This window comes from Oncorhynchus clarkii, chromosome 8, assembly GCF_045791955.1.
Source record: "Oncorhynchus clarkii lewisi isolate Uvic-CL-2024 chromosome 8, UVic_Ocla_1.0, whole genome shotgun sequence".
Classification (NCBI taxonomy): Eukaryota; Metazoa; Chordata; class Actinopteri; order Salmoniformes; family Salmonidae; genus Oncorhynchus; species Oncorhynchus clarkii.
In genome coordinates, this window is record NC_092154.1 from 25,075,045 (window position 1) to 25,102,907 (window position 27,863).

A 27,863-nucleotide genomic window follows, 5' to 3' on the forward strand; every position below is an offset into this window, starting at 1 on the left:
CGCTGATAAATTACATTATACATCTGGACCTTTGCCACCTATGAAATTTGTGACTGGACCTCAAATAGTAGTTGAGCACCCCTGGCCTAGGCTATTGATGGATTTAAGACAACTTAGTTTTGACTGATCTCAGATTCTTAGTTTGTCAATGTCAAAGTAGCCTGTTATTTCTATAATCTGTGCAGTATTAAAAAATATAGTCTCCAGTCATGGAAAATGTATTTGAATTGCTTTTAAATTCCTTTATAAAATGCCAACATTTTCTGGGATCCTAGAGTACTAAAAATGTAACCCATTTGTGTCACTTGCTCTATGCCTGCTCTATGCCACTACTCAAATGCGATGATGATGATATGCATTCAATGCTTTTCAATAAAGGGGATTTTTTTTTGTCTCATGCGTTCCTGTACCCCAGACCCCCCCCCCCCCCGTGTTTTTTTCCTACCTTATATTATTTTTGTGTGCAATATTGATTACAGCATGTTGGGTTTGAACGGAGTTAGCGGGAAAGGGATTTCACTGTACTTGTGCACGTGAGATTAAAAACGTAACATTTGAACACGCCCACGTACGTGCCAGACAACGGTAACCAGGGAGGACGGATGTTTACCAAAATGTCTGCCTCCCTTGTCACTCAGTCTACATAACGTCAACAGCAATATTTAATTTTCTAACGATTTCACATTACAGCAGTTACACAGATTATTCTAGATTTTAACCATGCGACTAAAACATCTGAATACCTTTTTTAACGGCCGCAAACTTGACCGTTACTAGCTAACATTAGCCACCAGGTCTAGCTAAAGTTAACGTTAGCAAACGTTACTGTACGTAACGTTAATGCTTTGATGACTAACGTTAGCTTGCTGCTACTTAGCACTGTCTAGTATCTAGCTAGACTTAGTATGTGTTCTTAACTAGCTAGCTAACTACCTTTTTTTTAGTAGCTAACTTATGTACATTTTATTCAACGGATGACCCAGGGACAGTGTCTGTGTGTAACGACGTTAGGCTTTTTGGTGTGGCTCCAGAGACCGTATTGAAGAACACTGTCAAATCAACGTTTATTTGTCGCGTACACAGATTGGAAGATGTTAAAGCAGGTGTATCGAAATGCTTAACAGTATGTTTCTAGCTTCAGCAGTGCGTTATGTGCCGGGTTCACTGAGGGTACAGCTAGCGTCGTGTGAAGTATACTGACATGTTATCCAATTTGTGGTCCATTTACCACAGGAGGGAGCTACCAAAGTGACTTGTATGATATGGGCACCGAATTATATAAAATGTGCTGTATGCACTGTGGACAGAGGTGTAAAGGGATAAGTTCTCTACTAAGCCTGCTGACTCTAAGGTGAGTTATCACCACCATTGTCGTTTGACTATCACATGTTATACTCACATCAATTACATACACACCACTTTGTCAGGTCAGTTTGATACCACAACTGAAGCTGTGTCTGATCGAGTGATAATGTTGTGATATTTATTTTATTTAACTAGGCAAATCAATTAACAACAAATTCTTATTTACAATGACTGCCTACACTGGCCAAACCCGGAGGATGCTGGGCCAATTGTGCGCTGCCCTATGAGACTCCCAATCACGTCCGGTTGTGATACAGCCTGGATTAAAACCAGGGTTTCTGTAGTGACGCCTCAAGCACTGAGATGCAGTGCCTTAGACTGCTGCGCCACTCGGGAGCCCAACCTTCTTTCAGTATGGAACGAAGAGCTATGTTGTCTCAAGACAAAGGAGATGATTGTGGACTACAGGAAAAGGAGGACCAAGCATGCCCCCATTCTCATCGACAGGGCTGCAGTGGAGCAGGTTGAGAGCTTCAAGTTCCTTGGTGTCCACATCACCAACAAACTAACATGGTCCAAACACACCAAGACAGTCGTGAAGACGGCACGACAAAGCCTATTCCCCCTCAGGAGACTGAAAAGATTTGGCATTGGTCCTCAGATCCTCAAAAGGTTCTACAGCTGCACCATCGACAGCATCCTGACTGGTTGCATCACTGCCTGGTATGGCAACTGCTCGGCCTCTGACCGTAAAGCACTACAGAGGGTAGGGCGAACGGCCCAGTTCATCACTGGGGCCAAGCTTCATGCCGTCCAGGACCTCCATACCAGGTGGTGTCCGAGGAAGGCCCTATAAAATGACCCCAGCCAGCCTAGTCATAGAATGTTCTCTCTGCTACTGCACGGCAAGTGGTACCGGAGCGCCAAGTCTAGGTCCAAGAGGCTTCTAAACAGCTTTTACCCCCAAGCCATAAGACTCCTGAACATCTAATCAAATGGCTACCCAGACTATTTGTATTGCCCCCCCCCCCCCCCCCCTTACACCACTACTACTCTCTGTTGTCATCTATGCATAGTCACTTTAATAACTCTACCTACATGTCGCCAGCAGCATACCACCTTGCATACAACTGCTGGCTTGCTTCTGAAGCTAAGCAGGGTTGGTCCTGGTCAGTTCCTGAATGGGAGACCAGATGCTGCTGGAAGTGGTGTTGGAGGGCCAGTAGGAGGAGGAGGGTGCCGTCTTTCGGATGGGACGTTAAACGGGTGTCCTGACTCTCTGAGGTCATTAAAGATCCCATGGCACTTATCGTAAGAGTAAAGGTGTTAACCCCGGTGTCCTGGCTAAATTCCCAATCTGGCCCTCAAACCATCACGGTCACCTAATAATCCCTAGTTTACAATTGGCTCATTCATCCCCCTCCTCTCCCCTGTAACTATTCCCCAGGTCGTTGCTGCAAACTTACCTGGTAAAATAAAGGATAAATTAAAATTTTAAAAATAAACATGTACATATTACCTCAACTAACCGGTGCCCCCGCACATTGACTCTGTGTTATTTTACTGTTGCTCTTTAATTACTTGTTACTCTTAACTCTTATTCTTATCCATATTTTTTTGAAACTGCATTGTTGGTTAGGGGCTCGTAAGTAAGCATTTCACTGTAAGCTCTACACCTGTTGTATTCGGCACATGTGACTAATACAATTAGATTTGCCAAGGCCATGGCATTTTCTCCCGACTCAACAAAAATTGCCATTGCCCAAACTGATAAATTATGTTATGTCTACAAAATCTGAGAGGAATGGTAAGCATAACTTCATACTTCTCATAGTTGTATTTTGGCTGGCTTTTAATTCACAGTTGACCGACCTGTAGCCTTTCCTTGTATCAATTGTGATGCATCCTTCTTATCCCTCACACAGGGGTGAGAAGGTAATCTGCAACAAATTTGTAAAGATGGTAAGTTATCTTATTTTAATCAACAACATTCAAATGAAACACATTTCATCCTGTTTGAGTGCTTTGACATGTTTGTTATGGCCGGCAGAACACGCAATCGTTTTTGGTTTAACTGAGGGAAAGGTGTGTAAACATATACACAATCTTTTAAAAATTTATTGACAGCATTTTTTTTTATTAACAAAGTTCAATGATTTTTCTGAACATTGTGTTGGATCTTGACATGTTTTGTTTGCTTCCTCTCGGGTTCACCTTGCTAACACAAAAACAAACAAGTCATCTACAGTCTACAGAGAAGATTCCTACGTTGTCTCGTTGACAACAGTGTGCTCTTGTTCTTTATTTCAACCTTTTCACTCAAAGTTGTAATCTCGTGGTGATCACAATAATAGTGAACTCCTCTCTGTATACTGTCTCTGGTTCACAGTTGAAATCGTATCAGGTAGATGTGCATTGATGCATGTTGTGTATTGATGTGCATGTCTCATCTTTTTGCAGGGTAAATTGTTGACCCACCCTTGCCAAACCATATGCCCTGGCATGGGGAGCCAACAGCGTCATAGTGGCTGGATGTGACAAGAAGATAGTGGCCTATGGCAGGGAAGGTCACATCCAGCAGACTTTTGACTACAGCCGAGGACACGCTGAGAAAGAGTTCAGTGGCCACCAGCCCCAGTGGACAGTCTGTGGTCATCGGTAGCAATTACCGGTCAGTCTTCATTTTGATACATCATTTTTCAGGTAATAAGCATGATAATACAACCTCATACAGTATCCTACATTGCTGGGAAGTTCTTCTGGGTGATAAATTGTTTTGTTCAAAGTCTTCAACTGGGGTCCTCTGAAAGGAGCTTGGGACGAAGCATCCCCCAAAGAGATTCCAAACCTGTACACCATCCCTGCCTTGGCCTGGAAGAAGGACGGCTCACGCCTCTGTGCAGTTAGTAACCATACACGTACGAACACACCTGTTACGCACACACCATGCCATAATTGATTTTGCTCTGAAAGTACTGTAAAAAGTAGGCTACACGTTGCCTTTCACAGCTTTTTGTAAATTAAACTTAATGAACGTGTTTTTGTCAACCCCTGTGTTCAGAGTACACTGTGTGGCGGAGGGGAACAGTTTTTCTGCTGCCATTGGAGGAGCATCTACAAGAACAAATTTGAGATTACTTATGAGGGACTGAGTCAGGTACATTGTGATATTCACCGCCTTCACCGCTTTTCACATCACCCTCTGTGGACTCAACAGTTCTTCTTAGCCATGTCACTTAATTCCTTGCGGATGTCACACCAGCCTTCGCTTTGGCTCCCCCTCCTGTCCAACTCAGGCGTTCGGCTTTGCAGGCCTTCTTGCTGCTGGCAAATGCCCTTCACTCATCAACCCCGGTCTCGTCATCATTACACACACCTGGTTCTAATCCCCACGCTATCACTGTGTGTGTATATATATATATATATATATATATATATATATATATATATATATACTCCCTCTGTCATTTGTCTTGTCAGTCATTGTAAATGTTGCTTGTTTTCCTGAGAGGAATCTCTCCTATTTCCTGAACTTTATTTTGCACTTTAGGTCTCGTCCCGCATTTATTTAGATATATATGTGTGTGTAGAGAGATATATGAATGAGAGAGAGGGGGCTTTAATAAACTCAGTAGTTCTAAACCTGCGACTGCCAACTCCTCTCTACGCCTTTGTCAGTGGGTTTGTGACTCAGTCTATCTAACTGAACATTGTCTCTCCAGGTGATTGTAAAGAACCTGTCCACAGGGATTGCAGGTTGTGCTGAAATCCCACTACGGCCATGAGATAGACGAGGTGAAGATCATTAGGAAGGACCGCTACCTGGTGGCCCACACCTCTGATACTCTGCTGCTGGGAGACTTGTCCTCCAACAACCTGAGTGAGGTATGACAGTCTGACCATTCACTGGCAGATGGATATGGGGTTATTTTATATTGGAATTGATGCTAATCTTTCACTATAGTTATTTATTTACTTGCCTCCACTCGTGTGGTATTGCAGACCTAGAATTTGAAGTGAGCAGTTGGAAGATTTAACTTGTTATGGCTGCAATCCCGATATCGGGATAAGTGTCATCAACAACCGCTGAATAGCATAGCGCTACATTCAATAAATATTACTACAAATATTTATATTCATGAAATCACAAGTGCAATATAGGAAAACACAGTTTAGCCTTTTGTTAATCCACCTGTCGTGTCAGATTTTGAAATTATGCTTTTCAGTGAAAGCAATCCAAGCGTGTGTAAGTTTATCGATCGCACGACAAAACATTAAGTACACTTAGCATCAGGAAGCTTGGTCACGAAAATCAGAAAAGCAATCAAATTAATAATTTACCTTTTGATCTTCGGATGTTTTCACTCACGAGACTCCCAGTTTTTATATCCAAAATACCTCCGTTTGTTTGTCGCGTTATGTTCAGAAATCCACAGGAAAGAGCGGTCACGACAACGCAGACGAAAATTCCAAATAGTTTCCATAATGTCCACAGAAACATGTCAAACGTTTTTTATACTCAATCCTCAGATTGTTTTTAAAATATATAATCGATAATATAACAACCGCAAATGTCTTTCACAGTAGGAGAGGGGAAAACAATGGCTGTCCAAATTCTGTTGCGCGAGCAAAACTCATGTGACCACTTGACGCGATGTTATCGTTCTGGCTCATTTTTCAAAATAAAAGCCTGAAACTATGTCTGAAGACTGACACCTTGAGGAAGCGATAGGAAAAGGAATCTGGTTCATATCCCTTTAAATCCAGCAAAGGGAGGCTATGGAACATGGAGTTTTCAAAATAGAAGCCACTTCCTGTTTTGATTTTCCTCAGGGTTTCTCCTGCAATATCAGTTCTGTTATACTCACAGACAATATTTTGACAGTTTTGGAAACTTTAAAGTTTTCTATCCAATACTAATAATAATATGCATATATTAGCAACTGAGACTGAGGAGCTGGCCGTTTACAATGGGCACCTTTTCATCCAAGCTACTCAATACTGCCCCTGCAGCCATAAAAAGCTAAAACACTAAGTACTAGAAAATACATTTAATTGCCCTCGCTGACTGGTGTCTATTGTAGGCCACCGTCCCCTCTATGCGAAGTCTCAACATTACAGCTGGAACAATAACCGTGTAACCAATGGTTATGGATGAAGTTCCAAGGACCTGTTTTAAAATGTTATAAGAAGAAGTTTGAGGGCTGTCAGGATTCAGTTTGCTAATATCTGGTTAATTGTGAGTTTAAGGAGCCTTCCTATGCTGGAGTGCTGATGTTGAAAATGACATGTAGTAATAATAATACTACGCCCTGGCTGCAGGTATATGTGTAAAGCAGGGAGTGTCGCCCACCGCACCTCACCCCAGGTGAACAAAGACCCCTCTGCTCTTCTTTTTTCAGATGGCAGGGCTCCAGGGGGAATGAGAAATTCTTCTTTGAAAATGAAACGGTACAATTCCCAGTTTTAGCTTTGTCTGCAGTTATGTGCTATTGTGAGGAGTTTTCAGCCACTGCTATCCCAACTTATGAATAAGAAAATACCTGTCATGCACCTGTTAACTGGCTGTCATTGCTTCTTCAACATAGGAATTCTGAATTGTTTCAGAGTAGGGAGTCAGCTGCTGACTGATGTGTTGTCAGCTGTGTATGATTTGCAACACTGGGGTGCTGATGCTGGTGGCGTACGGCAGCAACAACATCCTGGGATCAGTGAGAACTGAGTTCATGAACCCACATCTCATCCGGTTGGTGTTCACCCATTCTCCTCCTAATGCATATTATATAATAGAAAGCAGTTAATGAATTTTCTAATCACTACCACAGCCATATACCTTTTTTCCAGTCTACTACAGTAATGTTAAAAAATGGTCACTAGGTGGTAGCGTTGAGCTTTGGTTGTACATGAAATTAAGGCACACTTAGTTTGAATGAATAAGAAGGATAAGTCTTTTGCATAGAGCTGTCAAGACAGTTTTCAGTGGACAAAGTTAGTAATTACAAATCCATCCTACTGTATTTAGGCTGTCAAGATTGTCAGATTGGAGTTACTTCTGTGCAAATGTTTGGAGGTTCAGGCTGGTATTAACATTCCTCCTGAGCTCCCTGATCTGTCTGCCTCACACTGTCTGCATCTCTAGTGTTTGTCTCAATGAGCGCAAGCAGAATGGAGTTGAAGACAGCAACAAGTTAGCCTACCTGATTGACATCAAGACCATTGCCATTGGTAAGTGTGTTTGTGGAAGGTGATGCTATGAATATGTATGATGCAGAGAGTATGCTGCCTGAGACCGAGGACATAAAATCATGATTTCTGTGCTGCAGAAATATATTTTTTCAGGTTATGCCAAGGTTGACTGGGGTGCTTGTTGACTATAACTTTAATTCTCAGGCCAAAATTACATGGACTTTTGTATTTTATCTCTGCTTTTACTATCTATTGAAGTGATTTGCAGCCAACTTGCCTGTGTGAAGTAACTGCTAAATCTGTGAACTAAGTGTTTGCAACCTTCACTCTCAGCCCCAGTTCCAGCCCAGCCCGCCACTCCACTCTTATTGTAGATAGTGTCTAACACACAAAGACGCTGACTTGCTTTTTGTGATGAATGATCCCCATTCATGTGGAGGCAGGCAGGTGCTGCTTCGCGCAACCTGGCCCCCACGTTGCTTTAGGTATTGATTAGGTAAACGAGCGTTTGATTGTAGCGTGCCCACACCCTCCCCCTCTTCCCTCTCTCCCCTGGAGCAGCCTGAGACGCCGGGCCCTGTGAGGGCCGGTACAGAGAGATACTGAAACAAACGGGCATATGCCACTTTCTGAGAACGATGCCTTTCAATTAGGTGTTGACCCCACGGCGGTCCGGACATGCGAGGTGGCGAGCGGCTGTGTTAAGTCTGAATCACCGCCCAAGCAGCGCTGAGCTGAGCACCATCTGCCCGGTCCACTTCCTGTGCTAATTAAGTCCAGGTATGTCCTTCTGTTGGCTGCCGAGCTGTTTTTTATTTTTAGGTGGTGAAAATGAGAAGCAACCTCCATGCAATTTATTTCTCCCCCTTGAATGACAGGCGCAGTTATTTATTTTTCCCTCCCTCGCATTGTCAGTTGTGTACTTAACCTGCTCTGAAAGTATAAATTGGAAAATGCTTTTTTAGCCGTGTTTCTCGGAAGCTTAATTACAGAATAAAAGGAGAGGCAATGCCAGGCCTCTGTCAAATGATTTATGAGAGAATCATAGATGTGTTTGTTCGAGTGGATGGATGCTGACTGTGAACATTGCCATATTCATATTTCATTATGTCTTTGTTCTGTTAGCCCATCAGTCACAACATATCTTTAATATATCTCTTGTCTCTAGCAGATGGATAGATATATAACGTGGCTTTAAACGTGATACACCACCTCTCCCCTTAGTTCAATCACTCTGGAGTTGAATGTTTTCTCTCTCTCTCTCCCTCAGCCGCCCGTCAGTGATTGATACAATGCCCTACAGGCACAGCTCAGGTAATCTTCTCCCTCCCACTCACAGTGGAATTGGCTGGCGGTTACAACCTGGGAACCATCAGCCATGACTCCAAGACTGACTGGTTGGAGCTCAACTAGATGGGGCGCAAGCTGCTTTACAGTTACAAGAAGCTGCGGGTGAGGCAGAAGCTCAAAGTAACGGGCTGCCTAGAGCTATGCCTGTTTGATGTGCTCTCTCTTGGGCAAAGGATGACAACCATTTTAATTGGGAATCCCTTTGGGAGCTTCTGACTGAGAAGTGACAAATTCTACTCATACATGGTGTAAAAAAAATATTAAGAACACCTTCCTAATATTGAGTTTCACCCCCCCCTTTTGCCCTCAGAACAGCCCAATTCGTTGGTGTATGGACTCTACAAGGTGTTGAAAGCGTTTCACAGAGATGCTGGCCCCTGTTGACTCCAATGCTTCCCACAGTTGTGTCAAGTTGGCTGGATGTCCTTTGCATGGTGAACTATGATACACATGGGAAACTGTTGAGCGTGACAAACCCAGCAGCATTGCAGTTCTTGACGCAAACGTATGCACCTGGCACCAACTACCGTACCCTGTTCAAAGGCAAATATTTTGTCTTGCCTGTTCACTCTCTGAATGGCACACAAACACAATCCATGTCTCAAGGCTTAAAAATCCTTATTTGACCCGTCTCCCCTTCATCTACGCTGATAGAAGTGGATTTAACAAGTGACATCAATACTGGATCATACACTGACCAGGTGAATCCAGGAGAAAGCTGTCTTGGAAAGGTGTTCACAATGTTTTGTACACTCAAGGGATGTTTTGCTATGGTTTAGAATTTGTTGTAAAGGACCCAGTAGACCTTGATTTCTAGTTTTGAAAGGTGCATTACTGCTGATTTGAGTTTCTTTGATTCCTTGCATCACTGCCTGGTCCTCTCTCCCCCTCCCTCAGCTCCACCTGTATGACGTTGAGAGCAGCATTAAAACCACAGTGTTGAGTTTCTGCTCCTACTTGCAGTGGGTTCCTGGCAGTGACGTAGTGGTGGGCAAAAACAGAGGTGACCTGTGTGTGTGTTACAACATCAACAGCCCAGAGAAAGCCACCATGTCCCCCCTCAGGGTGAGAGAGGGAGGTCCTGGCCAACTCATGTGCTACTGTTCCCTCACAGTAGGCCAGCTGGCAAGGCCTAGCGTCACCTCGTGGGCTGGGCTCCACTACTTTCTATTTATAGACCAGACCGTGAAGTTTAGTACCCACTTCAACCCAATTTGCCGACTCTGAGCTGGTCTTCTTTTTATTCAGAAACATTCCTTTAACAAAAAAAATGTTTACCCCTTTTTCTCCCTAGTTTTGTGGTATCCAATTGGGTCGGACCCGTGTGTCCCCCGTGTGTCCTCCGAAACACAACCCAACCAAGCTTCTTGACACAATGCCCACTTAGCCAACGTGTCACCAAAAACATTGTACACCTGACTACCGTGTCAGCGTGCATTGCGCCAGGTCTGCCACAGGAGTCGCTGGTGCGTGATGTGACAAGGACAAACCCTTCCCTAACGACGCTGGGCCAATTGTGCGCCGCCCCATGGGTCTCCTGGCCACGGCCGGCTGCTACAGAGCCGGGACTCGAACCAGGATCTCTAGTGGCCCAGCTAGCATTGCAGTGCCTTAGACCACTGCACCACCCAGGAGGCCTAGAAACATATTCCTAATGTATCGCAACCGTCCGTGATTGGGAGGGCGACGCACAGTTGGCTCAGCGTCGTTCGGGTTTATCCGGGGTAGGCCTAAATAAGATTTTGTTCTTGACTGACTTGCCTAGTTAAATAAAGGTTAAATATTTGATTAGGCCTCGGAATGCAGAGCTATAAGGGCTGAGAATAGGGCTAATGTAGCATCTCGGATCACTACTGGCTATAAGCGAACGAGTGTTGCGCGTTTTGAGCAAGACTGGCTGCTGTATCCAAGGCTCAGCCAATCGTTCAAATAGCAACAGAACGCAGCGAGCGCAGTATGCAGCCAGCGTAGTACGCAACTGAAGGAAGAAGATACAACCAATTTACTAGTTACAGCATCAGCGCGCCTCTGGAAATGCAGCTTGTCAGTTACACCAGCGCGTCCCCTGAACGACAAGGAAGAGGTAACGTGAGAAGACTGACCAGTGAGAAGGTGATGAAGTGTACTTCATGAGCTGTAGCCGAAAAACTACTGGCATTTGGAAAGTTTGAGGTGAGGAAGAAAGTGTGATTGAACAAGTATTCCCATAGTTAAGTATCTTGCTAGCTGGATCGAATTCTCCGTAGCCAGAGAAATGTTGAGCAATGTTAGCCAATTTATCTGATCAAATAACACATCAAATAATACATCAAATAATTGAGTTTATGGTGTGAAAATTAGCTTGCTAATAAAGTCAGACAGATAACGTTACAACATCAGATGAGCTAACATTAGTAACCTAACCAATTCGCTATAGTATTGGAATGAAACAGCAGGTCTGGAACCCTCGACCTTCTAGCCCGAGGTCCAGCGCGCTCTCGACTGTGCCCCAAAAGCATGTTCAAGCGGCTGAGTCGATATCCGCGCTTGTAAACCCAGCTATGAGCTATTATCCACTGTAAAAAACCACTGCTATTGCTTTTGAATATTTTGTTGACCTAAAATTTTAAATGTAAAGATTCAGATTATTAACTGGTAAACGACTCCTTGCCTTTCCTCAGATTAATACACGTTAGTTGCTTACTGGACCCTGGCAATCTGTGTGAATTGTAACTAGTTAACGAACTAACCACTATCTGTTAAGTTTTCCCTCTACAGTATGTGGTTAATTTTCAGAATTAAATTAGGTAAAAATGCTTGTTAAACAAGTGGATTCAGGGATCAACTGGAGCTGGGCCTGTTTTAAACTGGGTGCCACTATTGGTGAATGGAACACCACACACTTTCCATTTTTCTCACTTTTTCTGGCACATTATAGAACAGATGTCAGAAAGTGGCATAAAAGTGTTCAATGTAATAATGTGCAGTGTAGCCCAAATATGACAGTAAGACATGTGAGTGAGGGGGGAGTTATACTTTTTTATACTCTGTGTAAGTTATTTTTGCACACATGTAGCCATGTGCACTTGATCAATGTATATACTGGCCACTAATAGAGCAAAAATACAATGCCTCTTTTTGATTATATTTCTACTTTAAGATGTTTTTTGTCAGAGTGCAATATTTATGTGTGGTCACAAGCGTTCTATTATTAAGGCTGTCATGGTTAACTGCAATATTAGTGTATTGTTTATTTTCTCAAGACTTGAGTGCCATTTGCAGTAAAGTCTTGGCAACAAATAACATTGGATTGCTCTCTTTTCATCTTTTAGCTGTGTGTTCGGTTCACATTAACCTCTTTTACGCACAGAGACTGATCATGTAGATAAATTCTTTGTTTAAAACCTGCATTTCCCCCTAGCAGGGATTTATTTTTTGCACGTTTCAGTGAAGAAGAAAAAGTCACCTTTTTGGGCCCTTACTAGTTTGCATCCCTGAAGAATGCAGTGGTTTTTTTGCAGTGCATGAAAGTGGCAGCTAGTGTCAAGAGATTATTACTATACTTGTTTCTGAATTGGTTTTGATTAGATCCCACATTGTGCAACATCTATGCAAGGGTGGAATTTGTGGGTTTAAAATGCAACTATTTCGGTGTGCATTCCACCCATTTGGAAAGAAATGCTGTGTCCCCTATTTGAAGTGTATGAAGTCTATTTCAACAACCAGCACTTTTTTTCATTTTTTTTTTCAATATTTTTTGGGGGGCTTGGTCAAGCTGTCACCTTAGCTTCAAAAATGTGATTCTGTTTATTATGTTTTTACTTGTATTCTTTGTGGCTCTCTCCTGCTGTGTGACTCACGTGTGTGTGTGTGTGTGTGTGTGTGTGTGTGTGTGTCTTCCTCAGAGCCACAGCGTTCCTGGAGACTCTGGAGATGTCCTCAGAGACGGAGGACATGTGGAAAATTCTGAGCAAACTGTCCATGGTGGCCCGCCAGCTCCACATCTCAGAGAGGTCAGTACAGTTGGGGGCCCCACACACACGCACACTCCATACATGCCATTGTGTGTCCCCCAAGGGTGCTCAGCAACACTAGGCTTATCTTCTAATGCAGTCTTTTCTATACCTCTCCCTCCGTTTTAAGTTGTGAAAAGTGACTTGTCTCCTGTGAAGATGTTTAGCTTTAGAGCAGCCCCTCCCCTCAGTGGTTTTCTGAGCTGTGTGTGTGACTGGGGGGGCAGAAATAGTAAAAACCCAAGCAGCTCATCCAGAGCTGAGTTTACTCTGTAATACTCATGTAGAGAAGTCTCTTTCTTAATAGGACATTTTGCTTAAGCAAGCACCACCAGAGCAAGTTTTTGTAATTTTTCCCTTTTTATAGGCATTTTCCTTCTATTTTGGGGGGGTGAAAGTTAGATTTCACTGTAGCATGGCATCAATAATGTGGCGAGATTTCGTTATGTATGTAGTTTGATTTGCATAAATGCAGGAAAAAGTTTTGTCCGGAGAGGAGAATGTAAATGAAGGAGTGTGGTTTGCTAATAAGATGGCGAGCGCAGCTTTTTAGCGTGATGCAACTTCTCTGAAAGAGCTGTTAATACAGCCGGCCCAGGTTAGAAGCCATTTAAACGTTCTTGTGTTTAGCCGTGCTCCAGCGCCAGGGTTAAGGCTGTTGTTTTAGAGGTTTAAAAGTTTATCTGTAAACATTTGATTTAGCTGCACCCTCATTGTCCCTTAAGCCATTTTTGTGTTTCTTTTAGGTGCTTTGCTGCCTTGGGGGATGTCTCAAGTTCGCTTTCTGAACGAGACTAACAATATCGCTGACCAATATGTACGTATTGTAGTGTGTGTTGGTCTCTCCCCTTAGTAGTGTTGGAGGCTCTAGTTTGGGTCCACTTGAATGCTCTGTTGGAGGAAACCCAATCCAGGTGTTCCATCTCGGGCTACAAGGCTGAGCCCTGCGTGTCAGTTGGGGCCCCTGTGTGGGTCTCTTTGGCCCCTGGAGTGTGGGCAGCTGCCACACTGGCACCCCCCCACCCAGCCTGGCACCCCTGTCTGCTCAGCTGCTCCCTGGCTGGCCAGGCCATTCATTCAATCCATTACGTCACTCAACTCCGCTGAGTTACTAAACCCCAGTAATGCTTATCACACACACACCTGTTAGCCATTGTTGCAGTGGTCTGCTTGCTAATGCATAAGTCTGCACCAGTCTGCTAGAAAGGACATTCAATTTAGTTGATATTACCTGTATGTGACACTTGTCTTGTCTAATCTCCAGGGTGGTGATGGTACAGAGTTCTACCAAGTCAAAGCACGCCTGGCCATGCTGGACAAGAACTACAAGCTGTCAGAGTTGTACTATATGGAGCAGGTAAGAGAACATGAATCTGCAGAGTTTGGTCTGAGACTTTCAGGGACTCCCAGCCTCATGTATAATTAAGTGTGGTGTGCTCTGTACAATGCCATTGATGAGGTGCTGGAGATGTATCAGGAGCTTCACATGTGGGTCGACTGCATCGCTGAAGCCAAGGTAAACCAGTACTAAGAGGCTGTGGAGTACCCTGGAGTAGCCAGTACTCATGGACTTAGTCTCTGTCTTCCCAGAGCTGAACAACCTGCGTCACAGCTACTACCAGTGGCTGATGGAGACCAACCCATCATGAGAAGGTTGGCGAGGTCAAAGAGGGGGAGGAGGACTTCATGGGCGTCGTCAACCTCTACCTCAAGGTGGGCCTACCAGTCAAGGCCGCCCGATTTGGCCGTGAGGAGCTGGTCTCCAACAGTGACATCCTCAGTAGAATCGCTGCTGCCCTCATCAAGGGAGAGTTCTGAGAGGGTGGGTGTCATGACCACTGCAAAGTCACACAGCGAACTCAATGGCTGCCGTTAACAATACACTAGGTCTCTTCAAGACAACATGGCGACAGAGGAGAAGTTAATGAGATGAGATTAGTGGTTGTTTAGATCTCCATCAGGAGCACCGGAGAGGGGAAGTTCTGAGGGACTCGGCTTGATTGTCTGGCAATGTGATTTGTGTGTGATGGATAAGTTGGCTTGTCTTTTGTGAGGCAGCAGAAGTTGGTGCAGAGAGAGACAGATGTGCAGTGTTCTAGCTCTGTGTACACCCTGAGTCTCAGTGCTGATTAAGATCTTACTCTGGGCCATGGGTGACTCCTCAGAACAGATGTCAGGGAAGGTGTCTCTGTGGGTCTTAATAAAGGATGTGCTGGGAGGGATGTTAGTCAGCCCTCTGTTTTCTCTCCTCAATCTTTCTCTCTTGCTCTGTCTACTTTTCTGAGTTTCTCTCTGTTTCTGTGTCTCTCTCTCTCTGCTCTTGAACCATCTGGTTATGGACCAGAGGTCCTGAGATGCTCTAAGTGACTAAATGAGAGGGAGGAAGTTGAACTGAAACTAATGAACTTTTCTCTCCCCTATCATCAGGGAGGAGATCTGTTTGAGAAGATCAGGAACCACCAGAGGGTTCTGGACCGCTACCTTCCGGAAAGGTAGGCCTGACACAGCAGGTGGAGGTTAACATATTCATTAACATCACCTATTGGGTAGTGTTATGTATTAGTTCTTTAGTTAATGGCCCAATCTTGATGGTGGGGTTTATACTGGTTTAGAGAATTAATTGCAAACTATATTGATGTGAATATAACGGGGACGTCTTTCCCTGAGGGTAGTTGTGGAGCTGGCTCGTGTTTCCTTCCCAACTGATGTGGTGAAGCTGGAGGAGGACTGGGTAGACTACCTGGTCCAGCAGAAACAAATGGACGCTGCAATCAACCATTACATCGAGGCTGGGTGAGTCAGCTCTGCTGTCTGCCCATAAGTTAATCCAACCAGGGAGGGAGTGATATAGAGAGAAGGAAAGAGATGAAAGGAGTGGGAAACAGGAGGAGCTGGCGTGAGGGGTTTGTTTATAAAGTCAAGTGAATGATTAATTTCCTCTGTAATCAAATGGAGGTGTTGTTCATTAGGCAGCGCCAGGGCTTCAGTCCCCAGGGTAGGCTGCTGTAGATAGAACACTGGATGCTAATTGGATGGCTGGCCCTCTGTTAATACTGTGGTGGTCTGACTGACTGGCAAAATGGCCTCAGTAAAGCTCCATCTCCTACTAATCACATACTGCTGGGAATCAACACACAGGAATCAAATAAAGAAATTACCAGTAAAAGTGGATGTGTGGAGTACTTTGACAGGATCCTGACATTGGGTAGAGCCAGCCTAGTCTTAATTGCTCCCTGGCTGGGCGTAGCCTATTAGTTTCTCCATGGGGATGAATAAGGTTGCTTTGTATTGTATTTCATTAGTTCAATGTCCTTCATTGGTGCAAACGCTTCATCGACCCCTTTGCTCTCCCCCTCCTCTCCTACCCCTTTTGTTATCTCTCTATCATAGTTGTTCCCTGAAGACCATTGAGGCAGCTGTAGGCGCTCGCCAGTGGAAGGCGGTCCATATCCTGGAGTTACAGGAAGACCGGTCAGGAGGGAAGTTCTACCTGAAGATAGCCCAGTACTACGCCTCCAGCCAGGAGTGTGAGATTAGAGGGCAGAGTGATGGAGAGAGCGGGAGGGGAGGAGATGACCGCAGCCTCATTCCAACTGTTCTGATGAGTCAGGGGCCTAGCAACCTGGCAGCTGGCGATGTCTGCTTTTTTCCAGACCAGACTCCATGCTGCCTCTGTGCTACGTGAGCAGTGTGTTTGCCGAATTTAATTAAAGTATCGATGCAGTGCTTTGAGAGCTGGAATCCACAGAAATTCACCCATCTCTCTCTCTGTGGGAACCCAGGTTGCAGAGCCCCTGTTTGTGAAGAGAGACCACATCAAAGATGCCATTGATATGTTCACGGTGGGTGGGAGCAGGCTCATAAGGTATGTATCCTCCTCAATGTCCCATCTCGTCATCTGGCTCGCCCAGTTTCAAATGCCAGGGGGTTGATTGAAATGGGAAACACTGCTGTGCTTTCTATGTTTAGTTGTAGCAGGCCTGTGTGTTCTTTTAAAGTGGGATTTAGAGTGAATTGTGGTGGGAATTAAAGTGAGTTAGTGATCTGGCTAGACACACAAATTGTCACCTACTTTGTAAACAACAGGTGTGGATTAGTGAAATGCTTACTTACAGGCCTTTCCCAGTAACACAGAGATAAAAGCTTATATCAATTAATCAAAATTATTTATAAAGCCCTTTTTACATCAGTCGAAGTCACAAAGTGCTATACAGAAACCCAGCCTAAAACCCCAAACAGCAAGCAATGCAGATGTAGAAGCACGGTGGCTAGGAAAAACTCCCTAGAAAGGCAGAAACCTAGGAATAAACCTAGAGAGGAACCAGGCTCTGAGGGTTGGCCAATCTTCTTCTGGCTGTGCCGGGTGGAGATTATAACAGTACATGGCCAAGATGTTCAAACGTTCATAAATGACCAGCAGGGTCAAATAATAATCACAGTGGTTGTAGATGGTGCAACAGGTCAGCACCTCAGGAGTAAATGTCAGTTAGCTTTCCATAGCTGCGTTAGACAGCAGGTGGGGTAGGAGAGAGTTCGAAAACAGCAGGTCCGGAACAAGGTACCACATCCGGTGAACAGGTCAAGGTTCCATAGACACAGGCAGAACAGTTGAAACTGGAACAGCAGCACGACCAGGTGGACTGGGGACAGCAAGGAGTCATTAGGCCAGGTAGTCCTGAGGCATGGTCCCTGTGTTCCGTTCTTCTGAGAGGGAGGGAGAGCGAGAATAAGAGGGAGCATACTTGAATTCACACAGGAAGCAGGATAAGACTGGAGAAATACTCCAGCGATATAAATAATATAAATATAATAACACAATGCATAAATCTAATTGGCTATGTACAGCGATATAAATAATATAAATATAATAACACAATGCATAAATCTAATTGGCTATGTACACGGGGTACCAGTACTCACACACACTCATTGTGTGTCCTAGCTGGCAGCGAAATGTATGACCCGGAGGACGTGTCGGCTCTGTACGTCAGCCGAGCCCAGGACCTGGGGAGAGAGGGGAAATACAAGGAGGCAGAAAGGTAACCTCTCTCATGACCCTGTAAAACAACACATTTCACTGCACCTATCCTGTTTATGTGACAATGAAACATATTTTGTCATTTCCACTCCTTCTCTTCTTCCTCTTTTCCTCTCTCCCTCCCTATCATTCATTACCCTCTGTTTTACACCCGTATCGACCACAACCCTGCTGCCAAATTCATCAAAGGCAAAGTTTTCCAACATTGGGTTATAGGGCCCTGCTTATATTTCACTCACATCCAGAAAATTGTCAGTTGCCGTTCAGGTCAAGGTCCGACTACAACAAATTGACAAACAAAAGTGTTCATTTGCCGTGCACTGATAGCAAATTGGACTTTAATAAGGTCTGTGCTGTGTTGTGTCGACCTCCAGTCTATCTGCCTCAAAAGGAGCCTGTGTCTTTCCATATTAGACAGAGTAATCTCCCTCACGCTGCAAGCCTGCCACAAAGTCAATATGTCACCATGTGCCCCCAACTCTGTGTCATCTCAATACTTGCCTCGCTTATTGATCTCTCCTGTGAGAAATGGTTAACAACATTCATCAGTAAAGGGAAATTCTATTTTTTTCTGATGCCTAATTTGCAGTTTATGTATTCAGAGATTAAGAATTACTCAATCTCCATGCATAGCAATGCAATCGTGTGTGTGTGTGTGTCTAGAATATCGGCAGGCTGTTTGCAACAGTGGAGAAGCCGGACCTGGCCATCGCTATATATAAGAAGAATAAAATGTTGACGATGTGATTCGCCTGGTGGCCAAACATCTCCCAGACCTACTGGCTGACACTCACCTGCACCTGGCCAAGGTCAACGATAGGGGGTGCTGCCCAAAGAGAAAATATAAACATCTTATGGGTATTCGGGAAAATTCTTATGAGAGAGGCTCAAGGTGATTTAGATTAATCATGTTAAGTCTGAGTTCCCTATCCCAAGAGTTGGGGACAGAGTCCAGGTTTTCAGAAGCAGAGTACCACTATATGGAGGGCCAGGAGTGGAAGGCTGCAGTCAACATGTAGTGTCAACGACATGTGGGAGGAGGCCTACAGGGTACGTGTCCACACCACTAACAAAGTTGACCTGAGAGTCCATGATACGATGAGTGTTTGTCAACAGCAGGACGGTGTGATTGTAACATCCCTGGCTTGGCCTGTATCAAAGACGGTGGTCTGTGCTAACAGACAGAGCAGCAGTAGCACAGAGTGGATGTGTTACGCTGCAAGAGCTCTCCTAACACTCTTAACACATCCTCACCTGGCTGCAACTGTGTTACTTCTGCTCCCTCCTTTCTGGCCCGCCATTGGAACAATATAGAGGCACATAAATGCACATCCTCTTTATTTAACACTTAATTGTACAGTAATATATTAAGAGCTCCAGTATCCAATTCTCTGTATGTAGCTGTTTCACTCTCTCTTGCTCTTCTCTGTGCTGCGAGGTGATTGATGGTGGGAGCTTCTGGCATATTAATCAGTTCCTGCTCCTCTTCTGTGCATGGCAGGTAGCGAGCAGCCAGTGCCCATAAGCAGGTGGGCTACCTGTGGGCCAAGAGTCTGGGAGGGGAGGCTGCCGTCAAACTGCTCAACAAGTTTGGTCTGCTGGAGACCTCCATCGGCTTTGCAGCAGACGACTGGTGAGTAGACCAATGCACTGGACTACACTTTACTGTACTGCCTGGAACCTCAAGCTCTTCAATATCGTTGACAAAGTGGTGAAGAATCTCCCTGCAGTTAAATTCTGATCACTGGGAGGTACTTGACAAAGTATCTGATGTTTCTGTTCTGTTCAGCCTGCTTTATATTGCCCAACAAGTTAGAATTTTAAAACATTTATTTAATCGTCTGAAGCATTCAACAGGACACAAGCTGTTTAGACCTTCCCCATTCATTCCTATGCGAGGAGTCTGTTGGTGCTGTACAGTAGATTGTGGTCATTCTTCTCTTGTCCTCTCTCAGCTCCTTTGACTTTGCCTGTAAACTGGCTCGTCTATCTACCAAGAACACGATCCCTGAGAGCCACCTGAAAAACACCTTAATGTTGGAGGATCAGGTATAATACCACAGCTTATACAGACACACTCCTCCTCATCCTAACAATCACACACTCAAGGTTACTCTGCAGCTTGCATCATCTCAGAGATGAATACAAAAAATTCTCCATTGCCGGCCCAAATTTGTGTCTGAGCGCTGTTTCCGCAGGCATTTAAATGTCACGCATGCATTAGTAATCCCTCCAACGCCGAGCACTGAGCTGTGATAATGTTTCACTTTTCAAGGGCAAGTTCACCGAAGCCGAGACAGAGTTCATCAAAGCGGGGAAGCCAGAAAGAGGCGGTGCTGATGTAAGTATATCAGGAGGAGTTCTTCGCCAGCTAGCAAGAGGTGCTGGCATGTGTCCCCTACAGAAGTCGGAGCTTCAAGCCTTCCTTAGTAGACTTTAAACGGAGCGCCGGTGCCAGCACAGCCCTTTCAGAACTTCCCCTCACTTCTCTGTACATTGGTTATAATAAGTGTGTGAGATGTGGTGCAGGCAGGTTTGGTTGGAGGGGAGCTCAGCTCTCACTAACATGTAGCTGAGGAACGTTCAGCCCCGTTCACTTATATCGAGGCGGAGTTGACTTTTGATAACTGGTCGTGTGGTTTGCCTTGTTTGCCCTTCCGCGCGTGGGTGCTGAAATTCATACACTTAATAAAAACTTTTTGTGAATACAATCAGACTTTTTTACTCGTGCTACATAAGTCTGTGCTATCCGGTATCCTTGGGACGTCCTTACCGTAACCATTTTAAAATGTCAACTTTAATGGGGTTAGGTAAGGATTATAGTTAGGGTTTAGGATAGGGACGTCCCAAGGATCTTGACTTGCACAGGGCCAATTGAATCTCAGTTTACGTAGTACGAGCAACGCTGAAGACGTCGGTGATTGTATTCGCAAATAGTTTTTTTTATTCAAGTATGAATTTCAGCACCCCACAGAAGGACCATAGTTGTACAGGGCAAACATGGGTACAGGTAAGCGTAGAGGAACTGGAGCCCTGAGCCTGTTTGATCTCTGCTGTAGAGAGTGTAGGATGAGAGACCTACAGTATTAGTGCTACTGGAAGATAACATCATGAGTCATGTTGTCTAGTTGATATCAGCTGGAGCGCTTTAATCTGTTAATATCAAGTATTTTAGAGAGTGTTTGCTGTCTTCAATTTGATCAATGAAACAGTTGAACTTGGCGCTATAACAAAATGAAGAGGGAGGTTAACTCCTAGCCGGGTGTGTCCCTTACAGGTACGTCCATAACCAGGACTGGGTTAGAGCCCAGAGGGTGGCGGGGGCCAACAACCCAGACACTGTGTCAGATGAGCTGGTAGGCCAGGCCAAGTTCTGTTTTGAACAGAAGGACTTTCACAAGGCTGAGGCCTTCCTTCTCTGGCCTCAGAGGCCAGAGCTGGCCATTTAAGTAACACAAAGTAAGGGACTGTCTTTGTTTGAACTGGTTAGAACTGACACTCCAGACTCCTAATTGACAGTCGAGCTGACGGGGTTGGTTTGAAAGAGGACTTTGGAGATGTGAATGAATCAAACCATTTGACTCAGATTGTCCTCAGTGAGGTTTAAATCAGGAATTATGTCTGTCATTAAAAAAGAAAATGGTTAAATTTATGCAAGAAGCCACAGTGATTATATATATTATATAGTGAGCCTTTATTCTTAATCAGAGGGTTCATATTCTAGTCAATTCATTATTCTCTGTGTTCTGGAAGTCTGGGGGTAGTTTTACAGAGAACACTACAGGTTAAACAGAATGCAATGCTCCGTAATGTTTTCATTCCATTATTCACACTTCGTTTGGCTGGATATGCTTCACAGAGTTGGATGCCCCCTGGTACTGAGTGCTGCTGTTGTTGGTGTTTTTTTGTCTTAGGACGCGGAGATGTGGAGTGATGCCATGCGGATCTGTAAAGGGTACCTTCCCAACAAGCTGAGCGTCCTTCAAGAGGAGTACGAGAAGGAAGCTGCCAAGAAGGGCTCCCGGTGAGCAAGACTCACTCCAACAACATCTGTTTTTACCATCCTTTTTCCTGGTTATTATCCCATTTTTAATATGTTTGTTTGTGGCTTTGGAGAGGCAGAGAAAACGTGTCTCAACGTTGCACATTAACAGAGAAGGAGAAACTCATGTACACACAGTTTGTGTCGTGGTCTGTTATTAATCTAGATGTGCTTTGGGATGATTCGTTATTAAACATTGGCAGCTTTTTATCCTGAATTAAATCCATAATGAGCAGCTCATTAAAGTGCAGACACGCAGGGCCTCCGTTAGTCTCCAACCATCAGCTCCCTGCTTTTAATGACTTGTGGGAAAAGATCAAAGCCTCCGTCATAAAGAAAGGGGGGGTAAGGAAGAGACATTTATTTTGCAGTCTTTAGTTCAGTTCCTAATTATGAGTAATTCAGCCCTCTGATACTGTCAATCATGCTCAATTGAGAGCCAGAACACTCTAACACATGTTGCCATTCACTTTGACTCTTGTCTCTGTCTTATAACATCACAAGGGTTGAGTTTGTAACGCATGGGAGAAGAGGGAGAGAGATGGGATTTTAATGAGAGAAGTGTGCGCTGTGTATTCTTGTATTTGCCTTCGAAGCCTGAATCCTTAATCACAGACAGACATGTACTGTATTCTGTCTGTTCTTAGAATGGGCTTCCAAGTCTTATGTTCTAGTTCTGTTATTCCCTTCACTTCCATCTGGTCCGTTAATCACCAATGCGTCTCAGTTATATCTAATTCATAATGCCAAGGAGGACATGTAAATGTCTTACTGACGTGTGTTCTGTCTGTGTACGGAGGGGTGGAGCAGTCTGGGGAGTACGCCCGGGCCGTGGAGTGTTACTTCAAGGTTAAGGACTCCACCAACGACCCCCCCCCTTGTGGAGAAGTGCTGGATGAAGGTACACAATGGAGCCCCAGGACTGACAATGAATGTCACTATAACACAACCCATACATGCTGTCCTTACAAAACCGACTGGTGTAGTGTCACTTGTGTTTTTGGTTATGAGACAAGCCTCTATCTGTGGCCCTGGATGGACAGTCGTGCCATTTCATATTTCCTGTGTATTTCTGTGCCACTGTCTGTGGCCATGAGTGTAGCGACTCAATGTTTCCTGTGTGTGTGACCTCCCCCAGGCTGCTAAGTTGGCCATCAAGTTCCTGACCCAGGAGAGGGCTGTAGATGTGATCCACGCTGTGGGCCCTCGCCTCACCCAGCTCAGGAAGTACAGTGCTGTGAGTCACCGCACACTTCCTGCTGTGGCTCCCTCAATACTAACGGCCTCTTGATATTGATCATTCAGTGTTATTTAGTACAAGCATGGTTTCAGGCTACTGTATGTCAACTGATTTGTGGAAATTCTATTGAAGTAATTACAGCAATTTCATGCTATTTAGAAAGTTTATTAATATTGATTTGACATGGTGTGTGGAAGACAGTTGTCCAGTCAATGTTTGCCTCGACGGGACCATTATGTGCCTATTCATAGCTAGTCTTGAACAAATACAGTATGAATGTTCATCTTTCAGTCCTTCAAAATGTTTGAGGTCAAATAATCTCTTTTAGAAAAATTCTGTGAAAAAGATTTAGGGGACGTAACTACATTCTGCAACAGGTTTCATCAATCTAAAGGTGTGGAGGCCGCTCTGCCAACGGAAAGCGAGTGTGTTGATAGAAAAAGACAAGGCATCCCATGTTTTATGCCTATTCTCTGGCGTCCTTCAAGCATTCTCTTTTGATGCCAAATGTTTTATTTTCCTCAGGCGGCTGAGCTGTACCTCAGCCTGGACCTAATTAAGGAAGCCATAGATGCATTCATCGAGAGAGAAGAATGGAACAAAGCCAAGAGAGTGGCCAAGGAGCTGGATCCAAGGTGAGCCTGTCTACAACGCTGCCTGGTCGCCCCTGACAACAAGCCTATCCGGTTAGAATACCACCTCTGTCATTAGGCTACAGCTAGGGGAAATCAGTGTGTCAGTCAGAGGCCTCACAGACATCAGTCAGCTGCTGCTGCTCCTAAAAACCAGAGAGACGGAGGGAGACTTAGTGAATGCGATTGGATTCCTTTCATCTATTCTGCATGTTGCATTAGTAATTTAGGATCTCATCCAGAGTGAACGACAGTAGCTAACTAGTTGTTTATTTTGTCAGTTGATTTTATTAGACATTGTTTGTCAAATGTACACGTTTTGACTTAGCTTTTTCTCAGCATCCCTGTTTGTTTCAGAGCCTTTATAAAGTGTATATAATCAACGGCTGTCTGTAGGGAGAACAGAACCAACTCCTTCAGACAATGAGAGCTGCTGATGCGCCATAGGCTCCCACTTATTACTGTCGTCCTTTTAGTACAGTACATTTGTGCTGTGATTTATCTATTTGGGGAGTATTACATGGTTACATTGCTTTCTTGTTCTCCAGCTCCTGAACACAGTCATTATAGTACATAATCGAGGACAATGAAGGACATTTAACTTTTCTGCATTGTGTGTCTGTCCTATCCATCCATGTAGGTTTGAAGATTATGTGGACCAGCGATAGAAACAACATTTGAGAAACCAAGGCAAAGAGGTTTCGGTGAGTAGCTACAATTTAACGCAACTACGTATTGCAAATAATAAGCCTGTTTTTAAGTAATATTTACTCAGCAAGTACCAAATAACTTGTAATATTATGTGTATCCAATGATATAAAAATATATATTTTGATTTCAGTAGAAAATCAGGAAGGGAAGTGTCATTGTGTGGTGGTGGTGCTGTAAGATATCTTTCATGTCAGTGTGCCCACCTCTAATTCCTCAACTCTCTCTGCCTCCTCCTCACCTCTTTCTCTGCTCTCCTACTATTGGGAGGAGACCATTGAAATGGTGGCCTAGGTTCCATCCACTCAGAAATAAGAGCGAAATAACAAAATGGATCCATATTCCCAGTCCTTGCACTCTTTGTTATGCCACATTAGACTGGCTCAGTGGCTCTGACTTCTCTAGTTGAATGATGATGGAAAAAGTCCTGCCTGTGAAACGTGAATGGCAGATTTCGAAGGACGTGTCACTCTGTGTGTATTGTCTGCATAATGCACCAAAGACTTCATAATGTGGGTGTTTGTAACCGTCAGGCTAGTTTTAAAAGCATGTATCAAAGTTTCTGGATGCTAGCTATTACGAGGCTTCCATTGCCTTGTAAACCTGCTGAAAGGCTTCCATAGTTAAAACATTTTAAAAGTTTTTCTGTAAGTGTATACCATATTAGTAATTTGGGATATTCTCTAATCCTAGCTGGTAGGAGTGGATGTCATGGCAGCTCTGGACATGTATGCTGAGAGAGGCCAATGGGAGAAGTGCATAGAGATCGCCTCTAAACAGGTAGTGATTCTACCATCAACACTCCTGCTTTAGTTTCATTGTCTTTCATCCTTATTTTTGTCTTTTCAGTTTTATTCCATTACTGTTTTTCATTTTAATATTTGTAGAATTACAAGATTCTTCACAAGTGTGTGTGGACTTGTACGCCGCCCACCTGATCAAGGAGGGAGATGCGGAGAAGGTGCCCCAGCCAACCCCCCCAGAACTACAAGATGATGTTCCTGGACCTGCTGAGCCTGTTAGGTAGAGACGGCGCTGAGTCCTGCATGTGGGCTGACCTGAGAGACGTAATGCTGCTGCTGATGAGTACAGGTCCAGAGGGAGACGGGAGACGATAGTGACCGGTCACAACGTACTGTATAGCAACCACACGTATTGGCCCAATGCATAGTCTCTGTGTGTAGTTGCTATGTAGTGACAGTTTTAAAGTAGTGAGCTTATTTTTTTAATAGTCTCGTTGTCTATCTGTTTGCAGTGTGAGAAGCTGACCAACTCTTTGAGATCAGCATCTGCTCATCTCTCACTAATGCGCCACGCGCTGCCAAGGGGTTGACCAACTCTTATATACACTGAGTGAACAATCATTAGGAACACCTGCTCTTTCCCTGACATAGACCGAGCAGGTGAATCCAGAGCTATCATCTCTTACTGATGTCTCTGGTGACACAAGTGGTTTATGTGAGAAGTACAGGCCGGGAACGTTTTACTCACTTACCCTGACAGGTAGGCGGTTGTTTTTATGCAACTTTTTTGGGACATAAAATTCATCAATAGGATAATAACTAGTTAAAAGATCACATTTGGGATCTGGCTAATGATTAGGCCAATAGGGTAAATGCAGATAGGCAACCCCATGCTTCAGCCTATTTATTAGCTTTTTTCTGCATCAGTTGCATACCTGATAATATGAACCATGCATAGGCTATAAACATGGCCCAATATGTTAACATAATTTAACACATTTTTACCAATGTGTTAATGGGCTCATTTCTGGAAGTGTAATTTATATTTTAGATGGTGGCAGAATACTTTTATTTTCATTCATTTTTGAGTAGAACGTCCTTCTGCATTGTGTTGTCTGTCTATTCATGTAGGTTTGAAGATTATGTGGACCAGCGATACAAACAACACTTGAGAAACCAAGGCAAAGCGGTTTTGAGTGTGTCAAGAACTGTAATGCTGCTGGGTTTTTCACGCTCAACATTTTCCTGTGTGTATCAAGAATGTTCCTCCAGCCAACTTGACAACTCTCGGAAGCCTGTTTTTGTATAGTGTTGGCTGTGGTACACACTCACTTCCGATCTCTCTCCTCTCCACCCCTCTCCCTATCTTTCTGTAGGTCAGTGTGGCTGCCAAGCTGTCTATCTCCCTGCTATGCCACACAGAGTTTATCCCAGCTGACAAGGCCTTCTACAAGGCAGGCATGGCTGCCAGGGTATGAGAACTGCTCGTATGAGCTTCGGCCAATCACTGGAGGCGGGGGGTTGTTGTTGTTGCTGGAGCCCCCTGGGAACTACTCTGATCAAAGTCCCCTGAGTCTGTGCTCCTGGTAGGGCCGCTGGAGGTGTTATGAATAATGTTGTGCTCAAACAGCAGTATGAAGTAGCTTATCGCATCGTCCATTTTCAGAATTAAATTTTTTGGGGAAATGAACAAAAATGAAATAATTTAGGAGAATGTCAATCTCTCCCAACTTGCTGAACTATTGATTCTCTCTACAGGCTGTGGGCTATGAGAACATGTCCTTTATCTTCCTCAACCACTTCTTGGATCTGTCTAATGTGAGTCCCCACTCAGCTTTACCTTGGGGGTTTCACCTCAACTTGACCAAAGTCTGCAGACTTTTTCAGTCAGCATAAAAACTTCACACGTAGCTTATATGAGTGATGACAATCTATATTTCATCATATAAACAGTGAGTAACTGTAAACATTTTCTGTATCCATTGTTTTAATTTGAATGTTTGAAGATGAGATAATGTATGAATGTTGTCTTGATACCTGTTGTGGTATTTCCAGGGGATAGATGAAGGGAATCTGGACCACTCTGATTTCCAGGACACGGACATCTCCGAGGTTCCTGTCCCTGCTAAGCTACACGTCACTGTAAGGCACAAGTCGATATTGTTTGCTTTGCTGTGTCATTATGTCTTATGACAGGTCTGAAATGTTGCTGTGTTATAACTGTCCTGTGACAGTGTTAGCTTGATAGCTCTATATCATGACGTTGTTGGCTTAGCTACAGTATATTACTATTTAATGAGGTGCGTAATGTTGCTGTTGTTTGACTTTCCTGTTATGGTCTTATGATGACACTAGGCTGTGATGATGATGTTGATGTTGTCATATCCCAGGATGCCCAGCGTGAGGAGATCCGTGGCTGGGTGTTGACGGTGTCCATGGACCAGCGGATGGAGCAGGTGCTGCCCAACGACGAGAGGGACACCTACGACGCCTCTCTACTGGCAGCCAACACCGGCATCCGCTACCTGCCTTGCGTTATCACAGGTGGGTGGGAGAAACCCCCTACAGAGCACCTTACCACCTTACCTTACCGTCTCCCATCTCTATGGAATTACCCCAGTGTCTAG

The 27,863-nt window shown here is 44.3% G+C and overlaps 1 protein-coding gene and 1 pseudogene across 1 annotated transcript; both read left to right on the top strand.

Moving 5' to 3' along the window:
- Window positions 1-673: 673 nt before the first annotated feature.
- LOC139415422 (intraflagellar transport protein 172 homolog) lies at window positions 674-27,863 on the top strand (annotated as a pseudogene).
- LOC139415166 (intraflagellar transport protein 172 homolog) lies at window positions 6,724-19,504 on the top strand. Its single transcript, XM_071163046.1, has 14 exons — window positions 6,724-6,756; window positions 6,894-7,051; window positions 7,445-7,530; window positions 8,762-8,943; window positions 12,726-12,833; window positions 14,098-14,190; window positions 14,424-14,546; window positions 15,261-15,325; window positions 15,506-15,626; window positions 16,224-16,514; window positions 16,616-16,698; window positions 17,776-17,872; window positions 18,535-18,921; window positions 19,373-19,504. The coding sequence occupies exons 4-11, from the start codon at window positions 8,870-8,872 to the stop codon at window positions 16,635-16,637; spliced, it is 897 nt and encodes a 298-aa protein (XP_071019147.1). The 5' UTR covers window positions 6,724-6,756; window positions 6,894-7,051; window positions 7,445-7,530; window positions 8,762-8,869; the 3' UTR covers window positions 16,638-16,698; window positions 17,776-17,872; window positions 18,535-18,921; window positions 19,373-19,504.